At 41.0% G+C, this 23,239-nt stretch overlaps 1 protein-coding gene across 4 annotated transcripts in view; it reads right to left on the bottom strand.

Moving 5' to 3' along the window:
• Window positions 1–23,239, bottom strand: part of ELMO1 (engulfment and cell motility 1) — an 805,215-nt gene that overhangs the window by 510,653 nt on the left and 271,323 nt on the right. For all 4 annotated transcript variants that reach the window (XM_029589504.1, XM_029589501.1, XM_029589503.1 and 1 more), the window contains 3 exons: window positions 21,762–21,840; window positions 12,541–12,591; window positions 11,383–11,505 (listed from right to left, as the gene is read on the bottom strand). In XM_029589504.1, coding sequence (XP_029445364.1) covers window positions 11,383–11,505; window positions 12,541–12,591; window positions 21,762–21,840 — 253 coding nt within the window. The remainder of the gene's footprint in view (window positions 1–11,382; window positions 11,506–12,540; window positions 12,592–21,761; window positions 21,841–23,239) is intronic.

The raw sequence follows: 23,239 nt of genomic DNA on the forward strand, positions 1-23,239 counted from the left end.
TTCCTGCTTTTCTGAAATCCTTCTTCCCTCTAACGACAAAGATGTGGAGTACAAATGAACTAAAATGAAGCACTGATGCGTTTAACAGCAGAAATCCAAGCATGCACATTCATGATGATCATAGGAACTGATCTTGTTTGGAAGTTGCAATTATTCTTAGCGACTATATGAGGAGAGAACATCTGTATCCCACATGAGCAGCTTATTTAAAAAGAATCTCATAATATTTAGATTACTCTCAGAATAATGAGTTTTGCCAATGATCTATGACTCCAATAGAAAATACAGAGATGAAAATAAGAAGTAATGAAGATACTCTATGGGAGTCCTATTTTACATTATATGGGGGTGTGAGAATGCATGCACCAGCATAAAAGTCACAATATCAGGGCCTGATTTGCTGAGTTCTTTTCTCATAGACGTAGAGTTGGAGAAAAGCCTCAGTGAATCAGGCCCTTATTGGAAGGTCAGTGTTTTACATACACAGGAAAAGGAGACTGGTTCCAGAAATATCAGTAAGTCCTACATGATAAGGGAATTGTTAGAAGAACCGCTGTAGCTCACATGCATGTATTGGTGATATGATTCATGAGTTTGTGACCGTTGGTGAACCTGTGATGAGGACGGAGAATTGAACTATAAAAACCGAAATGAGCCAGCTGATCTATATGCAAAGTGTAAAGGCTTCCAGAGATTACCTGGGCAAGGTGGCAAATATGTGAATCGCAACATAATGTACAACTAGTAATCATCATCATAATTTATTTTCATCACATCCTTTATTTTTAAATGTAATGCTCTGACTTTTATTAAAGATCATGGCTTCATTTAAGATTTTGGAGAGCAGGGATTAAAACTGTATGATGCAATAGGGATCTTATATGGTAGCTTGTCCTGTATTACAGGGTCATAAAAATGTATACACAGGTCTTAAAAGATCATATAAAAGTGGGGAAACACTGGGGTATTTGCAAGTTTAATCTAGACGATTCTTATAGGTTCAGAAAACATATCTGTAATGTTAATGAGATAAAATGCATGTAGTAAGTTAGATACACAGATGTGTCAAAATGCTTGGATCTGAGAATGGTGGAACGATCTCAATATAAAGCTTGCAACAGCTGTTTATTTTTCACATTTTTTACTCATTTAAAAAGCTGACCAGACTCAATGTGAGGAATAAAACTCAACATTGGCAAATCAAATAAAACATAATAAAGTTAAAAAAAAAACAACATAAGCTCCCAAATAAAGAAATAAGATGCATAATAAAAACAACAGCAAACCAGCCTAAACAACCAAAATGCAACAAATAAAATAAAACATTGATGACTTATTATCATTAGTCATTCAATTGAGGGAACAATATGAATATAAAATATCTACTAACATGACTCCAACTTGAGATAATAACTCAGTTCTTAAAGACATAGGTAAAAAAACATGTTTTAATTGCTTCTCAAAAATAAATAATTCCTTTATAGTGTGCAATTCACTAGGAATTTTATTCCAAATTTATGACCCATTGCATAAAAATGCTCTATTTAATATTATCATCAAGTTAGCTTCCTTAAATAAAGAACAATCTGAAGGCCCTACACCTCCTGAAAATGTAGAGGTCCATATTCAAAAGCATCTAGCTGGATAACTCAGAAGATATCTGGCTGAACTGTAGACTAGTAAGAAGTTAGCCAGCTAGAATTTAGTAAGATACTGTAAGTTAGAGACATTCTGGGAGATGTAAGTGGTTGGCCCCATAGACCTGACCTAAAGTTAGCCGATATATTTATCCAGTTAGTTTTAAAATAGCCGGATATATTCTGTGGTGCGGCCACGCCACTGAATATATGAGCTAAGTTAACCAGAGAGATTTATCCAGTTAACTAGCTGAGCTGCACAGGAGCTGAATATGGACCTCATAATGCCCTCAAAGGGATATAGGATATCAATTTACTCTGAAGGTAAGATGGTTCCATCCTATTCAAGCTTTTATAGATCATGCCAAGCAACTTAAATTTAACCCACCAATTCATAGAAAATTCATGCAACCTTTTCATAACTGGAATTATATTTTCTCTCATCTTCCTTCCTGTGAATAGGGGGACCACCACATTTTGGACCGTTTGTAAATGCTCTGGCACTTTACAGGGAAATACCATATAAAAGGCATTAGTATGGATATCATAATGAACATGGAGACCGCTACTTATTAACATCATTACACTGTAGAAGAATCAATCTGGATATGAGTATTGAAATATAAGATAAGTAACGTTCAAATTCAACATGGACTATTAATGACAACAAGTTAGGTTGGGAACATTTTATTAGCACGGGCGAAGAAGCACAAAAAATTAAAAAGATTGTTCTGGACAGCAATACTGACTTATGATTATACATAAGGCAGAGTGCAAAATGCTGGAGAGCACTATACAATGATGCCTATTATGATGGTCATTATCCAAGCGTCATAAGAATTGTTGATATGGGAAATTAGTTATCTTTATATTGTTATATGATTGACCTACAATTTCCATCAGAAAGTGGTTGTTCTGAGCATCAATAGGTATAGATTAGTATAATCCAAACATTAAATTATCAATGCCTGGATTGATGAGACTAATGCCGAAGTATCAAACCACTGCATAACTTTCTTGATGATTTGCAGTTGAAGAAACAGATTTTTGATGTCTTAGCTATAAGATTCTAAACTAAATCCTTTATCCAAATAGACCCTAAAATTTCAGATCTCACACTGAAGTGGGAGGGTTGCATCAGCTACAGAAAGTCTGATATCAGCAGGAAAAATGTTTACAGAACCTATAAGAATGGCCTTTGATTTGGCTGAATTTAACTGTAGCTTACTTTTTCACTGGTCAATTCTATATTTCATTAAGACAAGAACTGATGTTAACTACCAGTTTTTACATCTACGCATCACCCGATTTTATACTGTCTAATAACACCTGTCAGAGATCCGAAAAGGATTTTACACCACACTGGTGACAGCAATGAGCTCAGAGGAACTCCACAATAGAGGAAACTCCCTGAGTGGATGTCACCTCAGGCAACTCATTTCAAGTGCTCAGCCAATAAAGGAGACAAACTATATACCATCCCATGAATACTAAGTTGCACTAACTAGTGATCTATAAGATCTAAATTAAAGCTGAACATTCTCCCCCATCTCTAACTAAGCAAGCAGTCCAGTAGCTCCACCAATAAGGTCTTGGTACCATAACCAGACCTGAAACCTGAATGGCAGGGATCCAAGAAGTTTCTTTCCTGAATACACTCTTGAATCTAAGACAATACTACACATTCTATAACCTTAGCTAGGAAGGGTATGGCTAACATTTTCCCACCAGAAAAGGATCTAAAGATGTTTTTGTTTTTTGAGAATTGGCCAAATAGTATGTTTTAGTTCTCTTGGGGGAATTCCCTCTGCTATTATGCATTTACAATATGGGCAATCCACTTAACCAACTATTTTCTCTTTGATTTTACCAAAAACCTGGAATCAGATCTAATGAATAGATTGAGTTTAACTCTAATTCACTATTTCTGTTTTTGAAATGTGTTAGAAGCTACAGCACTTGTCCTACATCAAGGAGACTTAATGTCACAATTATTAGTCATTGACGCCCCCAACATCATTGCTTCTGTCTAAACCACACTCAAGCTATTATTAGTTGAATAACGATCCCTTTCCTCTACAACATAACCATCTAAAGGAGCTGAGAGGAATTCACCTTTTACATATTTGTGAAAATTTCTAGGATTCAAGTCTTCTTCCACATCTAAGATAAAATAGGTGGTTTCAGATACCACCATCTTGGCCCTCAGACTCACGACTTTATGAATAAAGGTATTCCAGCACAGAGCCAAGACTCAGTCACTTAAGTTTGTAATTTAAAAAGGCTGACCATGGCATGCATTGGATTGTTATCTGCATAACTTTACTGCTGTTTCTGATGAGGAGCAAGTCTGGAGGTCTCGAGTTTTAGGGCTTTTAGCACAAAGTGAGGGTTGGGGTCAAGTGGGCAGCTTGCAGGATGAAGATCCAGAGGGATCTTGCAGACCTCAATATGAACTGGGCAAACTGGTGGACTACTTGGAAAAACTGGTTTTTCCCTTGCGTATGTTTTAAAATCCGCCTGTATACATGTATATTTTATTTTATTTTATTTTTATTTAAAAGCTTGTATATACCGCAAATTGGGCAGTAGTCTGTCTAAGCGGTTTACAATAAAACAGTCATAATTAAAATGACAAAACAAGCAAATAAAAGCCGCTGAAGATCTAGCAGAAATATGCGCAAGAAATTTATGTGAGTTACCTCTTAAGATCAAGTGCACACATATGTGCAGGAGAAATATTTTAAATGATACGCGCTTACTTGAGCGCACGATTTAAAATTGCTGCGTATCTACGCCCGCGTGCCAATAGGTGCGATTATGGGCACAAGCGCGTTCCTTTAAAAATTATCCTGATTATTAACCAGCCAAAAAAAGTTCTTTTGCTGGCCTTCTCAATCATGGTGGAAAAGTACATCTTGTTAAGCTCTCACAGTCTCTATATAATAAAGTCATCCATGAGCTTTGCATTTTTGTCTGTCTTCTATGGATTTAGCCATATATTGACGGCACACCAAGAACCTAGCCTGTTTCAAAGACGGCAAATTACCTGTAAACAAGGGAAATCTTTTATGCTGCCTACCCAGAATAAACATCAATGAAGCTGTTCTATTAGCTTCCCTATTCCAATTTTGAACCAAGGACACCACACCTAAATTACATTCTACTTGATCTTGGGCCTGCATAGCCTCTAGCAACTAATCCACTGTAACCTGAGAAAATTTACAAATTGTTCTGCTGTTAATGCCATGGAGGTCAGTGAGTGAGAAAAATTAACTAAAGTTTGGTCCATTCAGGATAGAGGAATGGAGAAGATATTCACAGAAACCATTTATAGGGCAAAAAACACAGATCTAAAATATGCCTTCCCATATGAGTGGAACTCCCTTATTACAACAATACTCTCACTAAATAATTGCATTTCTGTATAAATGCCCTTATATCTCAGTGAAAATTAAGATCATCTAAAATAATCAAAGCCTCTCCTGTGATGACTCCATGGAATTCACTTATTCAGCTGGAGCCTGATCCAAAAATAAAAAGAAATGGATAGAGATCCCTCCAAAGTAAACCATGCACATTCACAGTCATTTGATCGAGCAATAGGCCATTGCTGACATTACAATCAACAACTGTTACCTCTCTGTCACGCTTAACGTTTCTGGCTTGACCTAAAACAACGAACCCAGAAGTACAAAGCAAATTCAAATTAAAAACTTCAGAATCCCTTATTCACAATTGTGTAATAACTGTAAGGTTGACTAATTTATCTTCCATTAAATCACAATAGGATTCTTATTATTGGTAGATATTTCATTTAGATGAAGAGTTCCTTGTGACCTTAGGCAAGTCACTTTACCCTTCATTGCCTCAGGTACAAACTTAGATTGTAAGCCCTCTGGGGATAGGGAAATACCTACAGTACCCGAATGTAATCCGCTTTGAAGTGTCATAAAGCAGAATATAAAGAAACTTTTTAAAACCCTGGTCTTTAAAGATGTCAGTCTACTCAATTGTGCAATACTCTTAAGCAACATCAGTCAGAGGTCTAGTCTGACACTGAACCCTTTATTTTTCTCTATTCCTAATATTCTTCCCCTGTGCCTCTGTAACTGCTGTGTTCTTTAGAAGACCCTGGTATGCTGAAATTAGGGGAATCTCCAACAAGACTCAAGAATAAGTGCTGCACCCATATTCATTAGAGCATCCAATGGCAGAGATTCCCTGATCAATAATGATCCCAATAGGATAACTTAACTTTGTAGAAAAACATAACTGTACCTTAATCCACTTAATCAGCCCTGGAGAAACAGTTAAGAGAGAGAGTCCTCCTGTAATGGACACCTGGTTCTTACGCTTATTCTCACAAAGAAAATCTCTTATCTACAGGCAAGTAAACTGTGGCCACGCCTAAAATCTAAGGGGTAGATTTTCAAACCGTTAGAGTGTAAATCCCGGGGATTTATGCGCGTGTCCAGTCTTACGAGCGCCAGGCCAATTTTCAAAGCCTGGTCACGCGTGTAGGTCCCGGGGCTTTGGCAAAGGGGAGGGGGCGGGACGAGGCTAGAGGCACAGCGGCCATTTGCTGCTGTGCCGGGGATCAGGTGCAGGCAGAGTGTTGGCGCGCACAACCTGCGCCTGCCCCGAGGCAGGCGCAAAAGGTAAAATAAAGATTTGGGGGGGGGGGGGGACTAGGTTAGGGCGGTTAGTGTAGGGGGTTGGGAAGGCCGCGGGCGTCGCACGCACAGGATGCACAAGTGCGCGCACCCCTTGCGTGCACATGTTATAAAATCGAGCGTCCATGTGTGCGTGCCAGGTAGCGTGTGCGCATCTTTGAAAATCTACCCCTAAGTGTACACAAAGCATGCACAAAGGAGTACAAAAAAGAGGCGTGCCCCTTTGGCGACGTTCTGCCAGCGGTGCTCCATCTCGACCACATCCCCTTTAACCATGGGAGCAGTGATGCTGGTGTTGGGGGAGTGGCCTAAAGCCGCAGGACAGGATGTGCTGTAGAATAGCTATCGTGGGTACAGGTGCCCAAAACATGTGAGGAGGCAGGGGATAGCCCAAAAGGCAGATTACAATCCTTATCCCTGCCTAAAGCTGGTCTGAGAATGATATGAAATTGATTCAGTGATGTGGCTATGGGAAATGGTTCATGTATATAGTTTACTAGTTAAAATGAGATATCTGAATTAAATGGATAGATGTTTATAGGAGGAGGAAAAGAAAAATGCAAAGTTATATCTGGAATAAGTAAGATGGTGAGATTGGAAAGTGACTGAGCAGAAGAGAAATAGGAGGTGATTTGTTTTCTAAAGGATAGCTTCCAAGATATAGGCGCCTATGCACTAAAACTCACGGTAACTAGTATGATCTTTCCGAAAAGTTTAATGTGTATGCTTAAACATCACAAAGTACAATGCACAAGATTTTTTAGTGTGCATGCCTAAAATTGACTTCAGTATTGCATGCATGCAATTAACACACATGCTAAGGTGAAAAGTATAGTGCCTCTACACTATATCCAGCTGATTGGAAAAAGCATGTAGACAACACTACAAACTAGTGAACAGGCACTACACTGAGCATGTGCAGTCCTTTATATAGCTTTTCAGCAAAGGAATAAAAGTAAGCCTGGCACAAAGGGTGGTTGTCAGTGCTGAGGGCAGAAACTGGAGAGTATGTGGACCCCCAGGAGAGGAAGTGAAGAGAGAAGAGGCTTCCAGGAGTGGGAAAACCAGACCAAAGGTGCATGCCACAAATGTTTGCCAAGGAGGAAGAGTATGTGGAGGAGGTAAAAGAGGAATCAGAGCAGGGAGGTAAAAGGTTTTAACCTGGAGACTGTGCCCGCACATCCATCCTATTGATGCCAGGGAAGGAAATCTGCCAGCCCCGACGCCGGAGGACGGTGGCAACTGATCATTTCCCTTGTGTGATCACTCCGTAACACTGAGGCAGGGCCAATCTTTCTCTTGATAGTGCGCTGGGTGGGCAATCTAAAATTATTGGGAGGAGGGGAGATTGCAGTAGCTGCCCTGGTTGAGGCTGCAGCAGCCAAACGATCAGAGTGCAGGAAATGCTCCAAGCTCTCATAAAAGATTGCTGCAGCCAAACAAAAAATTATCAACCTCAAAGGAGGCCAGGTCTCCCAGAACGCTATTCTGGCTCGAGACTTAGAATGCCTGCAATAGTCTTTGGACGGACAAACCACATCAAGGACAGCAATAACCATCATAATCATGCCAGTCTATAGAACTCTGTGGAATGGCCCTTTATTAGAGATCATCACCCCGGTGTCTTAATACATGGTGAAGCGAACAACAGGGTTTGCAAATCATCTGTCATATCCAGTTAACTTTTTGTTTGAAGTGACATTTTTATTGTGTCAAATATGAATTTTGATAGGAAGGTTGAAAGTGTGTGTTGGTATATATTTCTTTAAAAAAAAAAAAAGTGCAGGAAAATGTGTAATAGCACAAGGGACTGTGGGTAAAGATTTATGGTGTCACCTCTCTCACATCACCTTCTTCTTTCAGCCACAATGCTTGCTGGTAGCTGAGCCCTTGAAATAATGTGCACAGTAAAATGTTAACCCCTGGTCCAAGCCAGGTGTTAAAGTTTAGGCCTTAGCAAGCACATACTAAATAACGCATACAATGCTAGATCCACACACCTACTGAAGTCTAATTAGCATTTGACATTATTTTTTTTGCATGCACATTTGCACGGATATCTTCTGGGACAGATTTAGCACATGCTATGCCTTAGAACACAGTACTCTATTTAGCAGTTGTGCTACACATCCTTAAGAGCTGATTTTAAAAGCAGCGCACAGCTGTCCATGTGCGTGCGGATCCCGGTGCGATCACATGGGCGCGCATGTTATAAAATCTGATGGCCAAGCGCACATGCGCCCCAGATTTTAAAATCCGCACGTGCATGTGTGCGAGGGGGGGGGGGAATTTTTGCTAAATACGTGCGGCGACACAATCGGGCCTCCCCCGGTTCCCTCCCAGTCCCTCCGGAGCACAAGTAGTTTCCACGTGCCAGCCAGCTGCCAGCACGCATGCTTCCCTGGGACAGCAGCTAATGGCCACTGTCCCGGCTGGCCTCCATCCCGCCCCGCCTCACCCAGACCACGCCCGCCCCTTTTTCAGGGCCCGGCACTTCCGTGTGTCACGCGTGCCCAGACCCTTCCGAAAATGCGCGCGGAAGGCCCAGCCACGAGTGTAACCTCCGTTATTTACGCGCGTGTAATTTGAAAATGTGCCTGTTAGTGTGCACAGACCCCACTGTTTTAGATCGCTGATTTTAGAGAAAGCAGGAGGAAGTAAAGTCTTGCATGAGAAATGCAGGGTGTAGGAAGAAAGAACTGAATAGCACATCCCTTTATAAATCTTCTGACTGCAACTCATAGGGCCAAATATTTGTTCAAGGGTAATTATATAGTGCATAGTTTGCTCTAGGAGAATTTGACAGCAGAAATCACAAAAGGTTGGTGTACATTGGATACCGATACTAAAATGATGTTGTAATTAGATAAACCAGTGGTTCTCAACCTTTTTTCTATGGGGACACAGCTGGCAAATAATGGTTACAGGCGTGACACACTGAACACTTGACCATCAAGGGGCTAAATGTAAACATATACTCTGCATTCACAGGAACCCGCCCCCCAGCCCATCCCCAAACAACAGATGCAGAGCAGAAGTAGGATATTTCAAATGCAAGTCGCCATATAAAAAAGATATTCTGATTCTGGTGCTATCTCAGTAACAGAAACACAAACTCCCTTACTGCCAGATGCACTGTAAAATACAAAACCTCGAAAAAAAACCAAAACAGTCAGCACCTGTGTAGCAAACCTTCCATACCACTGCAGCACTAACTCCAAGACCTCAAACAGCAATAACACTGCCTTTGAAAAGGCAGCAATGCGGCACCAATGCACGTCCTATTGAGAATGAGAAACCGCAACAAAAGATTGATACAAATCCCTACCATTAGTAAAATACCTCACCTCAGTCATACATACAGATCTGACAGTCACCAAATACAGAATAAAAGACCACAAATTATGAATGTGGAGACAGAAACTGGAATGGAAACCTCAAAAAGCCACTCTGCATGCAGTGCAAAACTGGAGAACTAGAAACAGAAATACATATCCTCAAACACAAGCAAAGTACAAAGATAAAAGAAATGCACATTCCCCAAACTGACCTATTATGGCTCTTGCACCCCGTCACTCCCCTTCCATGCTTCCATCATCCTTCACTTTTCCCCAATTACTCCCTTTCAATCATCCGCTCACACTCCCATCCCCTGCCCCACATTCCTGACCCTCCACATCCTCTTCCCTGTGCTCTCTCTCTCTCCCCTGCTACCCCGACCTCCTGTTTCCCACCCCTTCCTGCTCAGCAGCCCCCACACTCCCCTCTCCCTTCCACCTCTATCTGTGCAGCCTCCCCAACCTCCTTTCCCCCACCCTCCACAGGGTGACGAGCTCGGCAGCAGCAGCACTGCCAGACCCAGCCGGGGAGATAAAGTTTGTGTCCCATCAGGCCCAGAACAGCAGGAGCTGGCAATGTCTCGCTCTGATCTGGGAGGAGGAGGAAGCAGCCTCCCACCGGGCCAGAAAGAAGTGAGAGCGGCCTCCCATCAGGCCCAATGTAAGAGAGAGAGGTCAACCAACTCCCACCCGGCTGATGAGGCGGCAGCCATCTGCTGATCCTGCGACACCTCCCGGGACCTCCCGACACACCTGTTGAGAGCCATTGAGATAAATTGTGCTGTACAATTTGATAGCAATATCCTCCCAGGTTATTTAATGTTTTGTTCAAACTGAATTCCAAAAAAATCTTATGAATGCAACAAAAATATAAACACAAATAAGATTATCAATCACAAATGCATTTTGCTTTCTAGTGCTGCACTGTCAGCATGATCTACAGCGCTCAACACTGACCTATACCGTACCTCAATGAAAGAATTCAGAATGAACTTCCATAGTTCTGCAGTGATGAAGTACAGACGTACGTTACCCCCAATCAATAGCCAAATCTTATACAATTAATAGTAAAAAAAAAGTGTTTAAGTTTAAAGGAATACTACCTTAGAATTTTAAACAAATATTACCATGAATGAACACTAATCAATTACCAGATGAGTCTTTCATTTTGAAAACATAATCTCTTTTGAAAAACAGGGTTGAGAATTTATATATTTTTAACAGAATACTGCAGTAGTAGAACTGGGTTTCTCTTTTTTTGGGGGGGGGCGTGGTGGGGAGGAGAAAGCAGTACCCTCCAGCTCCTTTGTGCTTCCAGATCAATTGGAACTGGTCTCCACTGAGCAATAGTGACACAAGACTTCACTAGCAATTACCTGGGGCTTTTTCTCCTCTCTAATATCTTCCTCCCATTTAGTCTAGTCATTTCAGCGACAGTCCTCAGCCGGGGCAATGCACCAGAGCTCCTTACGTAACCCTGCATGCATGGGCCCTAACTCAGGGCACTAAGAGCCAATGTTGAGTAACGACTGGGGCTGCCATCTCTGAAGGGCTGGGAACATTTGTTTCCACGGGGCCTCCAGCTCTGGTGACCCCAGTAACAAGAATTGAGCCTGGGATCAAACCCCAGAGTCCTTCATACAAGAGTGTGCAACGGTTGCCATTGGGCGAGCCTCAGAACAAGACTTCTGATGTTAGTACAGGCATGAAATTTGACAGCCGCCTACTTACCTGGTCCTGTGGATCCATTTTTGTCATCATCCGGTCCTCCAGGAGGTTAAAGGTCAGCACTTGCAGAACATAAAGCTGGTGAGCCATCTCATTATTGATGGCTCTCTGTGCTCGGATGACATGCTGTAAAGGAAGTAGATCCAGTTAAGATGACAAAATGGTTTTATAGCACCAGCTCAAACTTATCCATGTGGCTACGCATTTGTTTTAGAATTAATGGTGTACTCTATACTGGGTATCTAACAAAGCTGGCAAGACAAGTGCATGTAAAGTGTCTGGCTATAATACACAGTAAGTGCCATCGCTGTCGTGAATGTGGAACTGAATTAGCAATATTGCAGGTTCCTTTGGCTGCTGAACAAGGGTTTTCACTGCAGGTTAGACTGAGTGTGTTGGGAGTGAAGGAAGGGAAGGGGGATAAAGGATGTTTCTCTGGAAGAGATGCCCTAAGAAAGGAGTAGCAGGTAAGAGCAGAGCAAAGTGCAGGCATCCAAGCAGAGAAGAACTTCAGGTCATGCGGCTGATAACGGGGCATCGGTGTGAGAGCACCAGGAATAAATGCCATGTCCTACCTCTACCAGATGGTACCACTCTACACAGGGAAAATATTTAGGAGAAAACAAAAAAGGAGAGAGTCTCATTCTGAGTTAACACCACACACAAGCACACACACCCACACACACACACACACACACACACCCCACACAAATAATGATGGCTTTTCCAAAAGGCCAGCAAGAGGTCAGCAGCAGAGCCACTAAAACCAAAATGCTAATGTTAGTGCCACTGCAAGCTGCTGCATTAACCTGTGCAGTCTTACAAGTGACCAGGAGCCAGCAAAACATATTTCTGAACCCACTATTTCATCTGCTGGCTAAAATTCAGTTCATCCACAGATGACATTATGACAGTTAGGCAAAAGTGTCGTTCTTGCTCTTTGTTCTTGGATGACAGTGGTGGAAAAAAAAGAGCAATTCATTCCATTTTGAGAATTCTCTTCTTTTCCATCTTTTTCTCTGAATTCTTTGAACATCCAGAATGAAATGCCATAAAACCAATCACATTCTGGGGTTACAAAGACTGGTTACACGATGAGGGGGGGGGGGGAGGGGTGCCCAAACATTCTGTAGCCTCTGAACTTTATTCACCCTTCCTTACCGTTAAAATGATGGAGCGAAGCTGCTTCTGCGCCAGAATGCTTGCCATTTCCTGTTTTGATGATTAAAAGAGAAACGTTTATAAACATATGCTTACCACAACCCTGAATCCCAATAGAGAATGACAGGCATTTTTGTCAGGGCCTGCTCTAAGGAAACGAAAGCATTAGTTCTTAGGGATCTCACAGAAGTAACCCAGTCTTTTTTTTTTTTTTTTTGATCAGAGCATTACATTTATGGAAAAACACAAAAAGAAAAACACAACGAAAGGAGGGAGTGTGGGGGTTCAGTGCTACAGATACCTTCCATAGAACGGGGGGGGAGAAATAAACGCTTACCTTAACTACATACTCAAACAGCGGCAACCATCATGTTTACTTATCCTTTTCCAGAACGGAAACAGAATGTAAAAGCTAGGAGTTTTAAACTAAGCAGCAAAGTGGTATGAGTGAATTAATGTGCATGAGTTCGTGAATATCTTGATATAATTTACAGAAAAGGAAAATTCAGCAGTGTATGCAGAATTTCAGAGAGGACTCTTAGGGACAACAGTATGTCATTTCATAGATCTTTTATCTTAAATGTTCAAGACCAGCAAAAATACTGAAAAACCTTTAGTACTATTAGACTAAAGATTATTCAGGGTTTTTTTGGTCTTGAACCATCTTTGAAATTCTGTACGTTCTGCTGAATTTTTCTTTTGTGGATTTGTGTGGCACAGCTTCTGCTCTGGTATTGCTGTAGATATAATTTACATGCATATCAGGCGCAGAGCATACCTTTTTCAATCATCATTTAAGCTGAGAATTTGCAGGAAGCTTCTCCCGCCCAATGGTACTTTCTGGAACTCACAGTTGTGAAGAATGCTCAGGACTCTAAGACATATTTAGGAAACTAGGATCACGTGCTTTAAAGCAACATCTGAACATGCATTCAGAACACGCATGCAGTGTTGCAAAAGGAAATGAGACAGACAAAAGAAATAAAGCCTGACTTACAGTTAGAGGAAAGTCAAGGATGTTATTATTGTCCCCTAAGTGAGGCTAATGGCATCAAAACAGAGAGTAAGGATTAAACAAAAAAAAATATATATATATAAGAGAAGCAGTATCAAGACCACAGAAGTCCAAATCAGCAAACCAGACATTGTGCCACGCCCTGAACTCAGCATCCAGCCCTAGATCCCTTTACCCACTTCTCCCCAAAGCCAAGACCCACTTGCACAATTTGTACAGGCAAGAAGGCAATTGGTACAAGAGCACTGGAAAAAACTGGCAACAGCTTTATTAAAACGTCACATAATAATGAGTTAAAGCATAGCATGAATTGGCAACCTCAAATTATTTTTGCGGTTGGTGTGTATCAGTGCACCAGCAAGGTCCATAGCCTCAGGTGGCCCAAGCTCCAGAAGGGAACACCTCACCCAACCTCAGCTACATAAGCTCAAGGCTGAAATATCCTAAGCACAGCAGAGGTCCACATTCAGTCGGCCAGAGAGCCGCAAAGCTATCTGGGTGAAGTTGCCTGCATAACTTTAGTCAAATATTCAGCGGGTCAAGGGTCCTGCTGAATATACTTGGCTATAGTTACTGGATGAAGTTATCCAGGTAACTTTCTCGCACAATGCCTTACTGAATTATTCCCCCCACCAAAAAAAAAAAAAACCAACTTATAGCAGGCTGCAGCAGCCCAATTCCCTCTCGAACCATAAGGGTGTCAAAAAAATATATATTAGGCCTGCATCAGCCTAACCCCCACCAGCACCCCCCACCAACTTCCCCACAAGTTTTTAAAAATAAATGTCATGGCCATACTGGTCCAATCCTCTCTCTCTCTCCTGACAAATAATAATAAAAAAAAAAAAGTAGAGGCATCCACGACCCAAGCCTGCATCTAATCCTCCCCCTCCCTTACTGCCCAAGCTTTTGAAATCTGCACCCGATTGGCTCTGCCCCCGATTCCCCCTTCCAAATATTAAACAGGGCAACCCCCACCCCCGACGTATACTCCCAAAAGCTTTGCAATACCCCCACGGAAGATGGAGATGCTTTTACCTCCTCCTGCAGGGTGAACATCTAAATGCCGGCGGAGCAAACAGGTACCAGCATTCGGATATTCATTTATTCACTTCACCCTCTTCAGGATTGGTCAGCTTCACTGACAGCTGACCAATCCTCATGTAGAACGGCGTTCGGAAGGGGGACCGGTCTGTTCACTGTCAGTTCTGAATGCGGATTGAGCAGCTGTCAGCAAAGCTGAAAAATCTTGAGGAGAGTGAAGTGAATAAATGATATCTAAATACTAATACCTGTTTGCTCTACTGACATTTAGATATTCACACAATGGGAGGAGGTAGAAGGTTTAAACCCCCCCCCCCCCCAAAAAAAAACGTAACAGCTATGCTCAGGATATAGCCATATGGCCTCATCTAGCTTACATGGATAAATTTAGACCTGCTCTCCACCACAGCCAGATTTGCCCGACTAAACGCATCTGGACAGTGCTGAATATCAGCGCTCTCTGGCTACATATTAAGCCCCATCCTCAGAAATCCCCCACACCACCCCTTTTTTTTTGTCAGCCAGCTAAGATTTAGATAGGTTTTAGTGGGCAAGTCATTACCCATCTGGTCAGCTGAAGGGCGAAGGAGGAGGGATAATTAACCCCTGAGGTTAAACCCCCGAGGTTTGTCTGGCTAAATTCAAACTTACATACACAGCACAGCAAAAGCGGTGAAAGACCAAACCCAGCTTAGGAACCCCCATGAAAACAAGAGGGTGGTCAAAAAATGTCAAAGTCCACAAAGGCATTCAAAATGCAAAAGACGAGGTTTACTCACAGTTCAAACTTAGCCAGACAAAACCTTTTGAATATGGACCTTAACTTTTACATACCATTCACCATTTGGCACCGCAAGCCTAAGGCTGCAGGAGTCCCTTTTTAAAGATAAGATACACTACCCAAGATATGATTCACTTGTCCAGGCTTCCCCATGGCCTAGTTGCGGTCTCCAAGATCTTGACACAACTTTCCCTCAAGATTTCCTGCAAAGCATTAAGCAAGATGCCTGCATCCGTGTCAGATAGATGCCCATAACATTAGGCCTCAAGCATTTTCTACCTAATAGTTAATCTCACTACGCTCTTAATGAATTCACCAATTTCAATATTATGCATTTATTGATTTTTTTTTTTGTTTTATTTTGTTTTTTTGGGCCTATCAGTTGCCTTGCAGAGAATAACATCTCTACAGAGTCAAACAGCAACAAAAGCTGGGTGAAATCCCTCTTAATTTTCAAATCAGGTCACCACTCTTCAATTTACAAATGGTATGTCAGATGGCATGAAGAGTTTAGAGACTCAAACACCTTTTCCTTTGCTCTCCCTACCTGGCATTTACAAACGCTTTTAAAATACTGTAAAACAGCTTTTACAGGGCAGAATTCATGTATCACTGTTCAGTAAAAATGACTGAATGAGAGGGAAATCGTACAATGTAATGCTTTTCAAAAGATGTAAGAATCAGTTCAGACAAATGGTCATAGAGGCTCTTCCTGACAACTGGAAGCCACGGTATGGATTTCTTGTGACGTTTCTGCAAGTTACTGCATTAACCCACTACAGCTCCAACATATGCAATGCAGCCACCAAGCAGCAGAACACTGCAGCCTGCCACAAACTTTTAAGAGATGGCATGATGTGCAGTCAGGTTGTACACTACCCAATTAACGCTGCATGGAAAACTTTCTGGTAGCACCATAGCAGGTCTTTCTATATAGGATTTTCAGTATTGCCATAATTAAGGCTATTGGGATGGATAACACTTTTCTTCATGCTATATCAACATTGAATGATGATAGGTTTAGATAATTGCTTATACTAAAAGCTCATGTTGAATGAAAACTTTGCTCAGAATTCGGGCACAGCTTATTATCCAGCTAGACAACAAGTTTTAAACCTATGTGAGCTAACTTATCTAAGGCCTTTTCATTGTTGCAGGCAGCATTCACTTTGCACCAGTGGAAGCAAAACAGTCGATGATGTCACAAACCCTCTATTTCCAACCACAGCAAGGACTTTATGACATCACTGCTCTGCTGCCAGCAATGCCAGAGTCTTCCTCCATATGCTTGATTGTAAAGCACACCACCGAATTAGAGGGCTTAAGTTTCCTTGGGTGGGCACACATGTTGAATTTGGGCATAAAGTTCCAGGTTTCTAGGGGACAAATTGTCATATTGCCATTCCTGTGCCATATAAAGAGCAGCTAGCAGCTCTTCCAGTACAAGCTAGTAACAATGGTCAGGCAGTCAAATTACCCGTTTCTTTAGTTTTCAGTGGGTTCTCTTTTAGTATTAAGAAATATAAATAAAGGAAACTCAGCAAAACTGTTTCTTTTCCTTTTAGTGAGTGCATGAGGTCAGAATAGTGCTCTCTGAAGGTTCTTGAAGCACAGAGGAGCTCAGATTCACTTCGCGTCGCCAAGCACCTACAAATTCTATGCAGACACTACTCACATGGCAGGAACAATGGCTCCTGCTGGCACAGGAATTTATAATGCAGTCCTATTTTAAGCTTATCCCTACTTTACTATTCTGCCTTTTACCCTCTAAACTGCTAGATTTCTTTCATAACAGAGAGAGAGAAACTGTGCCACATGCAGTTTTACTTAAATGCTGTGGGGACTCTTTTTTTTTTTTTAAGCCAGCAGTCTCTGAAGTATGCACTATTCTCCCAGGGAGGGACATGGGAAACAGAGGTTCCTAATTTCAACAACGCTTTTCTACCATTTTGTTACTACAGGGAAAAAAAAAAAAAAAGACTGAACATAGGGCTCTGAGAATTTATGACTCTAAATGACCACAGCTGCTTTGTTACCACAACTGGAGGGAAAATGAACAAAATAAGATAGAGGGCTAGACATTGGCAGTGCAGCAGTTATCAAGGACATAAGAAATGGATACTCTGTCCTTCCTACATAAGGGGTGCCCTAGGTGTTTTAATAAAATGCTGCTGCAAAAGTCAATATAAAATGTGGGGGTGGGCATAGGTTATCCTTCAAAAGGTTGACGAGGGTACATGCTGCCCCGAATTCTGGTATTATGTGCTTACGGATTCTAACGGCACGATTCATGTTTGTATGTTTCTGATTATTTTCATGTAACTGTTTATTGGGGGATGCTGTTCCTTTGTTATTAATAAAAATTATTTTGACAAAAATAAATTATAAGCGGATATATTTTCAAGGTGGCAAACTGATGCTTGCCTACTGTACATTAGGTACCCCTGCAAGCATCAGATTCTCTTAGCTTGGATCTTTCACATAGTCCTAACCCATTCAAAATGATAAAAAGTGCCACAATACCTGGAAAGAATATGTACGTATATATATTTCTGAGTCAATATGGATTTTATAGTAGAAACTGAAGAAAATGATGAGAAATATCTGAGTGTGCAAGACTGCATATTTAGTTTTGTTTTTTTTCACACTCTATTCTTATAGATCAGGGCAAGTTACAAATAACCCATATCTATTTACTTACTGCATGATACAGGTTAACAAAAAATATTTACAGCAAAAGGTATGAATGCACAAGAAGCAAATCTCTCTCAATGGAAAGGAAATTGTAAAACTAGGGCTCATGAGGTGAAGCTCCAAGGGGGTAGACTCAGAAACGTCAGGAAGGATTTTTTTTCATGGATAAGATGGTGGGTGCCTGGAGTGCCCTTCGGCATGAGGTGGAGGAGTCAAAAAGGATAATGGAATTAATAAAAAACAACAGTGGGATTAACAGAGAGGATCCCTGGAGACAGAGGATGGAAATGAAGCATTGGGTTACCTGCACGAAGCGAGAGTTCAGCCCATATCAGCAGTGGTATGACTGCTTTGGGCTACCAGCAATGCTATAGGGGTAACCCGCACTAAGCAGCTATTACAACCTTAAACAGCACTGGGCAAACTGGGTAGACCATTTTGGTATTTATTTCATGTCCTCTATGTAATACACAATTAAGAGTGCGTAGATAAACTTACCATTTCCCAATCATAATTAAATCTACCCTCAACATAACAAACCCATGTAATCATAAAAACTATCTATCACCATATCAAAAACCTCTAGAAGGGAGAACACATCTCCATTCTAAAAAACCCACATTAAAAACTATTCCCTCTGCAGAACCCAAGCAGCCAAGAAAACATTCAATAATCAACTAAACAAAAATGGATAAAGCCATGCCTTCTGTTTTTCTGTTTTGTTTTTTGGTAACGGAAGGCCAAGTAGTTTATTTCTAGACAATTTTCAAAGCATAGAGTTCCAAAATAACTAAAAGCTCTCTGCCTCGTGGAAACCAGTTCCACCTCTGCAGGACCAAGTAGAAATTATAGCAATATTTGCTGTAAGGAACAAAGAGAGCCTCTTTGCTCCTTGGAGAGATAGAAAATAATCAACAGATCAGCCCTAGGTACTTGGACGAGCTTCCCACCCTGGAGGATATAAAGCCTTAAAAATGATGATTATGGTTTTAAAAACATCCATGCTTTCAACCGCTAATCAGTAAACTTTAACAAGTAACCAGGCAATATGATCACAAACTTTCTTACCTAGTAAGAGTCTGGCTGCAGTATTCTATAATGCTTGTAACCACCTAATGCTCTGCTCAGATAGCTCCTGATTTAGTACATTGCAATCACCTATTCTGTTGGTCGCTGTTGTATGAGTGATCATTGCTACATCTTTTTCTTTCCTTCGAGAATAGTTGCATATGCCATATCAGGAACAAGTTAGCAAATGACCCATGCACACAACAGAACTAATCTGCTTCTGCACTGCTAAAGCAGGGCCAAAAAAGGATACCCAACCTTTTAACTAATTCCTTTGGCTACAAGTTTACATCCTGAACAGATGAAGGGCCTGTCAGTATAGATGTACTGGATATTTGTGCTGTCAGACAAAACTGCACTGAGCAACTACATTTTTCTATCTACAGTGTACACAGGGCAAGTGCTGTAAGAACAAGATAAGGAAGTCAAAAGAGAACACAGGACAGGCATTAATGTAGGAGGAGAACTGAGTGCCTCTGAATTAGATCATTCAAACTTACAAGTATCCTAAGTTTACATAGGCTCTGTGCCTTGCCTAAGCTTTTGTTTTCCGTTTGTTATGGTAGTGGATGGGGACAAATTTTGAAAGACTACAGCATTGAAAAATAAAGACAGGAAGGTAGTCCACACAAATCACTCACCAAATTTGAAAAGTAGAAAAGTTGAGTTTGGTAGAGCTACAAAAGTTATAAGGGGAGGAGAGAGGGGTGATGGCAGACACACAAACAGTATGCATTTCTTCTAAGAAACCTGCTACTTTCCTGCACCTAACCCCCATTAATTCACCAACTTTGAAAAGTTGAAATATAAAATGTCCCACGCCCCCCAAAACACAGGGTTTGTTGAAACTAGGTCCAAAGTTATGAGGTTTTGGGGACACAGTTAAACACGTAAAAACACAAACCACAACACACAGTCATTTTACCATCTGATCAACCTTTCTGTTCTACTGAACTGAGGCTAAAAAGGGCAATGTCAGATAGGTAATTATTATTTTGGTTTTAGTTTAGAAAATTATAACAATAGCTAAACAGATGTATTTTGAAATAGCTCTTGGCATGGATCAAAAAGAAATCCTAAGCTTGCCAGCTCTGCAGTATTTTTCAGTTCGAAACACATTTTGAGTCAAAAATTGACTAAAGTCCGTATTTACCTAGCATTTTCCCCAAAGACACAAAATGGGAGAAAACCTTTAGTAAGCAGGCCCCAAAGTATGTAAATGCCTACTCTTTCCTCACTCTGAAGGACCCTTGGTCTGACCCAGCATTGCAATTTCTTATGTTATGTTCACTGCCATTTCCAGAACTATTCCTCTGAACTAGGAGATAACATATGTAACATCTCCTGAACATCAAAAAAAGACAAACATTAAGGCTGCCGTAGCAGCGCTGGAGTGATGACCATCACCACCACTGTGAATAAAACACTCTCCTAGTTAACAATCTCACCCCTAGATTCATCAAAATGCAATAAGTATCACATGGATGATGCCCGCGATAAGGAAAAGGGGTGTGATTATCATTTTAGAATTACTGCACCGTGCACTATCTTAGCACTTCGCATAGGTAGTTTTTGGCAACGTGTGTTAAATTTTTCACACCCCATAATACCTGTACTTCGCAAGTGGCAAAGTGCCCAGCAGACATTTCTCACTTTTGGGCGAGAGTGAGAGAGAGACTCTTTTTAAGACTTTCATATTAGTCAACTCTTTATACCACTATAGGAGGGCCAGCTAGTAGGTTGAGATGAGGTTTTGGAGGTGGTCTAGGGTTTGGGAGCCAGTTTTACATGCAGAGTGAGATGTACGAACAGCACAATAGACCTCGGTGAAGATCTGATATGATTTGGAGTGAGGAAAGTCACACAAAGATGACATTTCAACAATGTTCTCTCACCCTAGCTTGATGGACTCTCTACCAGGGTACTATCAAGCTAGGGCGAGAGAATATTTACGTAATGTATTTCGGGCATATCGCACAGCTTAACGCTAAAAAAACAAGCCGCCCAAACCCCTACCCAATCCCGCCCCATTGAATAAATTTAACAAATTTGCATTCATGCTGCGATAATTAGTGTGTGTGTTATGGTGTTATCAAGGGCGTTAACGCCATAACACATTTTGATGAATGACCCTGTTAGATCTCAGTAATTGGAGCAAATTCATAATGCAAAGGGATTTTTTTTCTAGGGTACCTAGAAAAATATAACCTTTGTGACCATACCACAGTTTCATCCATTCCTCAAAAAAAATGCAAAAATAAACTTACAGAAATATTTTAGGATAGGTCAAATTTTAAAAAGCCCCTTCCTCACCTCACTATGCAAAATTTAAGGAATAAATGTGGACAAAGCACCCAACAATGGTCCCGACATATGTTCCAAAAATGGGAATATTAGGAGGTATAAAATCGGAACACTTTACATTTCCAGAGGAACAAAAATGACACGTTAGGGAAAGCACAATGTGACTGGTATCAATTAGGACTCTGACATATTACTAAGGGGTAATGAAAACAAGGCGCATAACAGAGGATTAATTAATAACAAGCCTCTGTGAAAAATGGCAAATTATTTACAATAACAAAGTTAAAAACCTACATAAACAGTTCATTTACTTGCCTGTCTCTTGTCATCAGGGGCTTTCAGAAAAAGTGCATTTATTACAGCAATGGTGTACGTCTGTATTTCTTGATCAGTCCTGTATGGAAAATGTAATTGGATTTACAATTAGCAATCAACGTGCATTCAAGTTGATCTCTGGAAAAAAATACTTTTGATTTATCGAACAGGAAAGTAAAGCATAAAACACCAAATTTACTTGTACTTGCATACTACTTCCCCAGCTATAATTAGCCACCCAAAGCAATGTACAAGTGTCACACAGAATGTGAAATATAAATAAATAGTTGTCATATACATAGTATTAATACTAACACAAACTTACAATAATCGTACATATAAGGCATTAAATTTAACACAAATTTACAATAAAAGACAAAGACCACATAAGACAAAACATGAAAACATCATGCCTCTACTACAGATTCGGCAAAATCTTCTTGCCCTTTGCAAAGATTATAATTAGGGATTCTGATTTTAGGTGTTTATAAATTGTAAATTTGGATGTTTATTTTCCAACTAATGGAGAAATTATTTACTTGATAATTTCGTTTTCCTTAGTGTAGACAAATGGACTCAAGACCGGTAGGTTATGGCTGCCAGTAGACTGAGATGGAGCAAGCTGATGTCACAATATATATAACCCTGCAGTGACCCCAGCCTGCCAGTATTCTCTTCAAAAACAACTGTGGACAAACTAGCTAAAAACTTGATTAAAAACAGTCAACCATAACGGTTTTCAACCAACAAGAAACACTGAACTCAAGTAAGAATCTAGGTACCCCAATCTAGGGAATGGATGAATACATACCAGTAATCCCTTGGGATTCAGAGCTTCACAGGACGACTACTGACACACTCATGCGGCAGCCAAGGGTGGGAAACTGAGTCCATCTGTCTACATTAAGGAAAACAAAATTATCTGTAAGTAATTTCCCCATTTCCTAGTGTGTAGACAGATGGACTCAGGACCAGTGGGATGTACCAAAGCTAGTCCCGAACAGGGTGGGAGGCTGTCCGTGGTCCAGTCAACACCGCCTGTGCAAAGGCTGTGTCCTCCAAGGCCTTCACATCCAAACGATAAAACTTGGAAAACGTATGTAAGGAGGACCATATCGCAGCTCGGCAAATGTCGATGAGAGACAACAATCTAACCTCCGCCCATGACACTGCCTGTGTCCTAGTGGAATGAGCCTTAACCTGAGTAGGCAATGGCTTTTCAGCATCCACATACACGGCCCCTTAATTCAGCGAGCTATGGTAGCCTGCGAAGCTGAAGCACCCTGCTTACTCCCACAATGGGGGGACAAACAGGCGATCCGTCTTCTGGAAAGGTTCAGAAATCTCCAGATAGAGCATGACAAACCTGGACATACAAGAAGTGCAGGAGGCGATACTCCTCTGCATCCCTGACCTTATCCAGGGACGGCAAGGAGATGGTCTGATTCAAATGAAAGTCTGACACCACTTTGGGCAAG

Source organism: Rhinatrema bivittatum, chromosome 2 (genome assembly GCF_901001135.1).
Source record: "Rhinatrema bivittatum chromosome 2, aRhiBiv1.1, whole genome shotgun sequence".
Taxonomy (NCBI): domain Eukaryota; kingdom Metazoa; phylum Chordata; class Amphibia; order Gymnophiona; family Rhinatrematidae; genus Rhinatrema; species Rhinatrema bivittatum.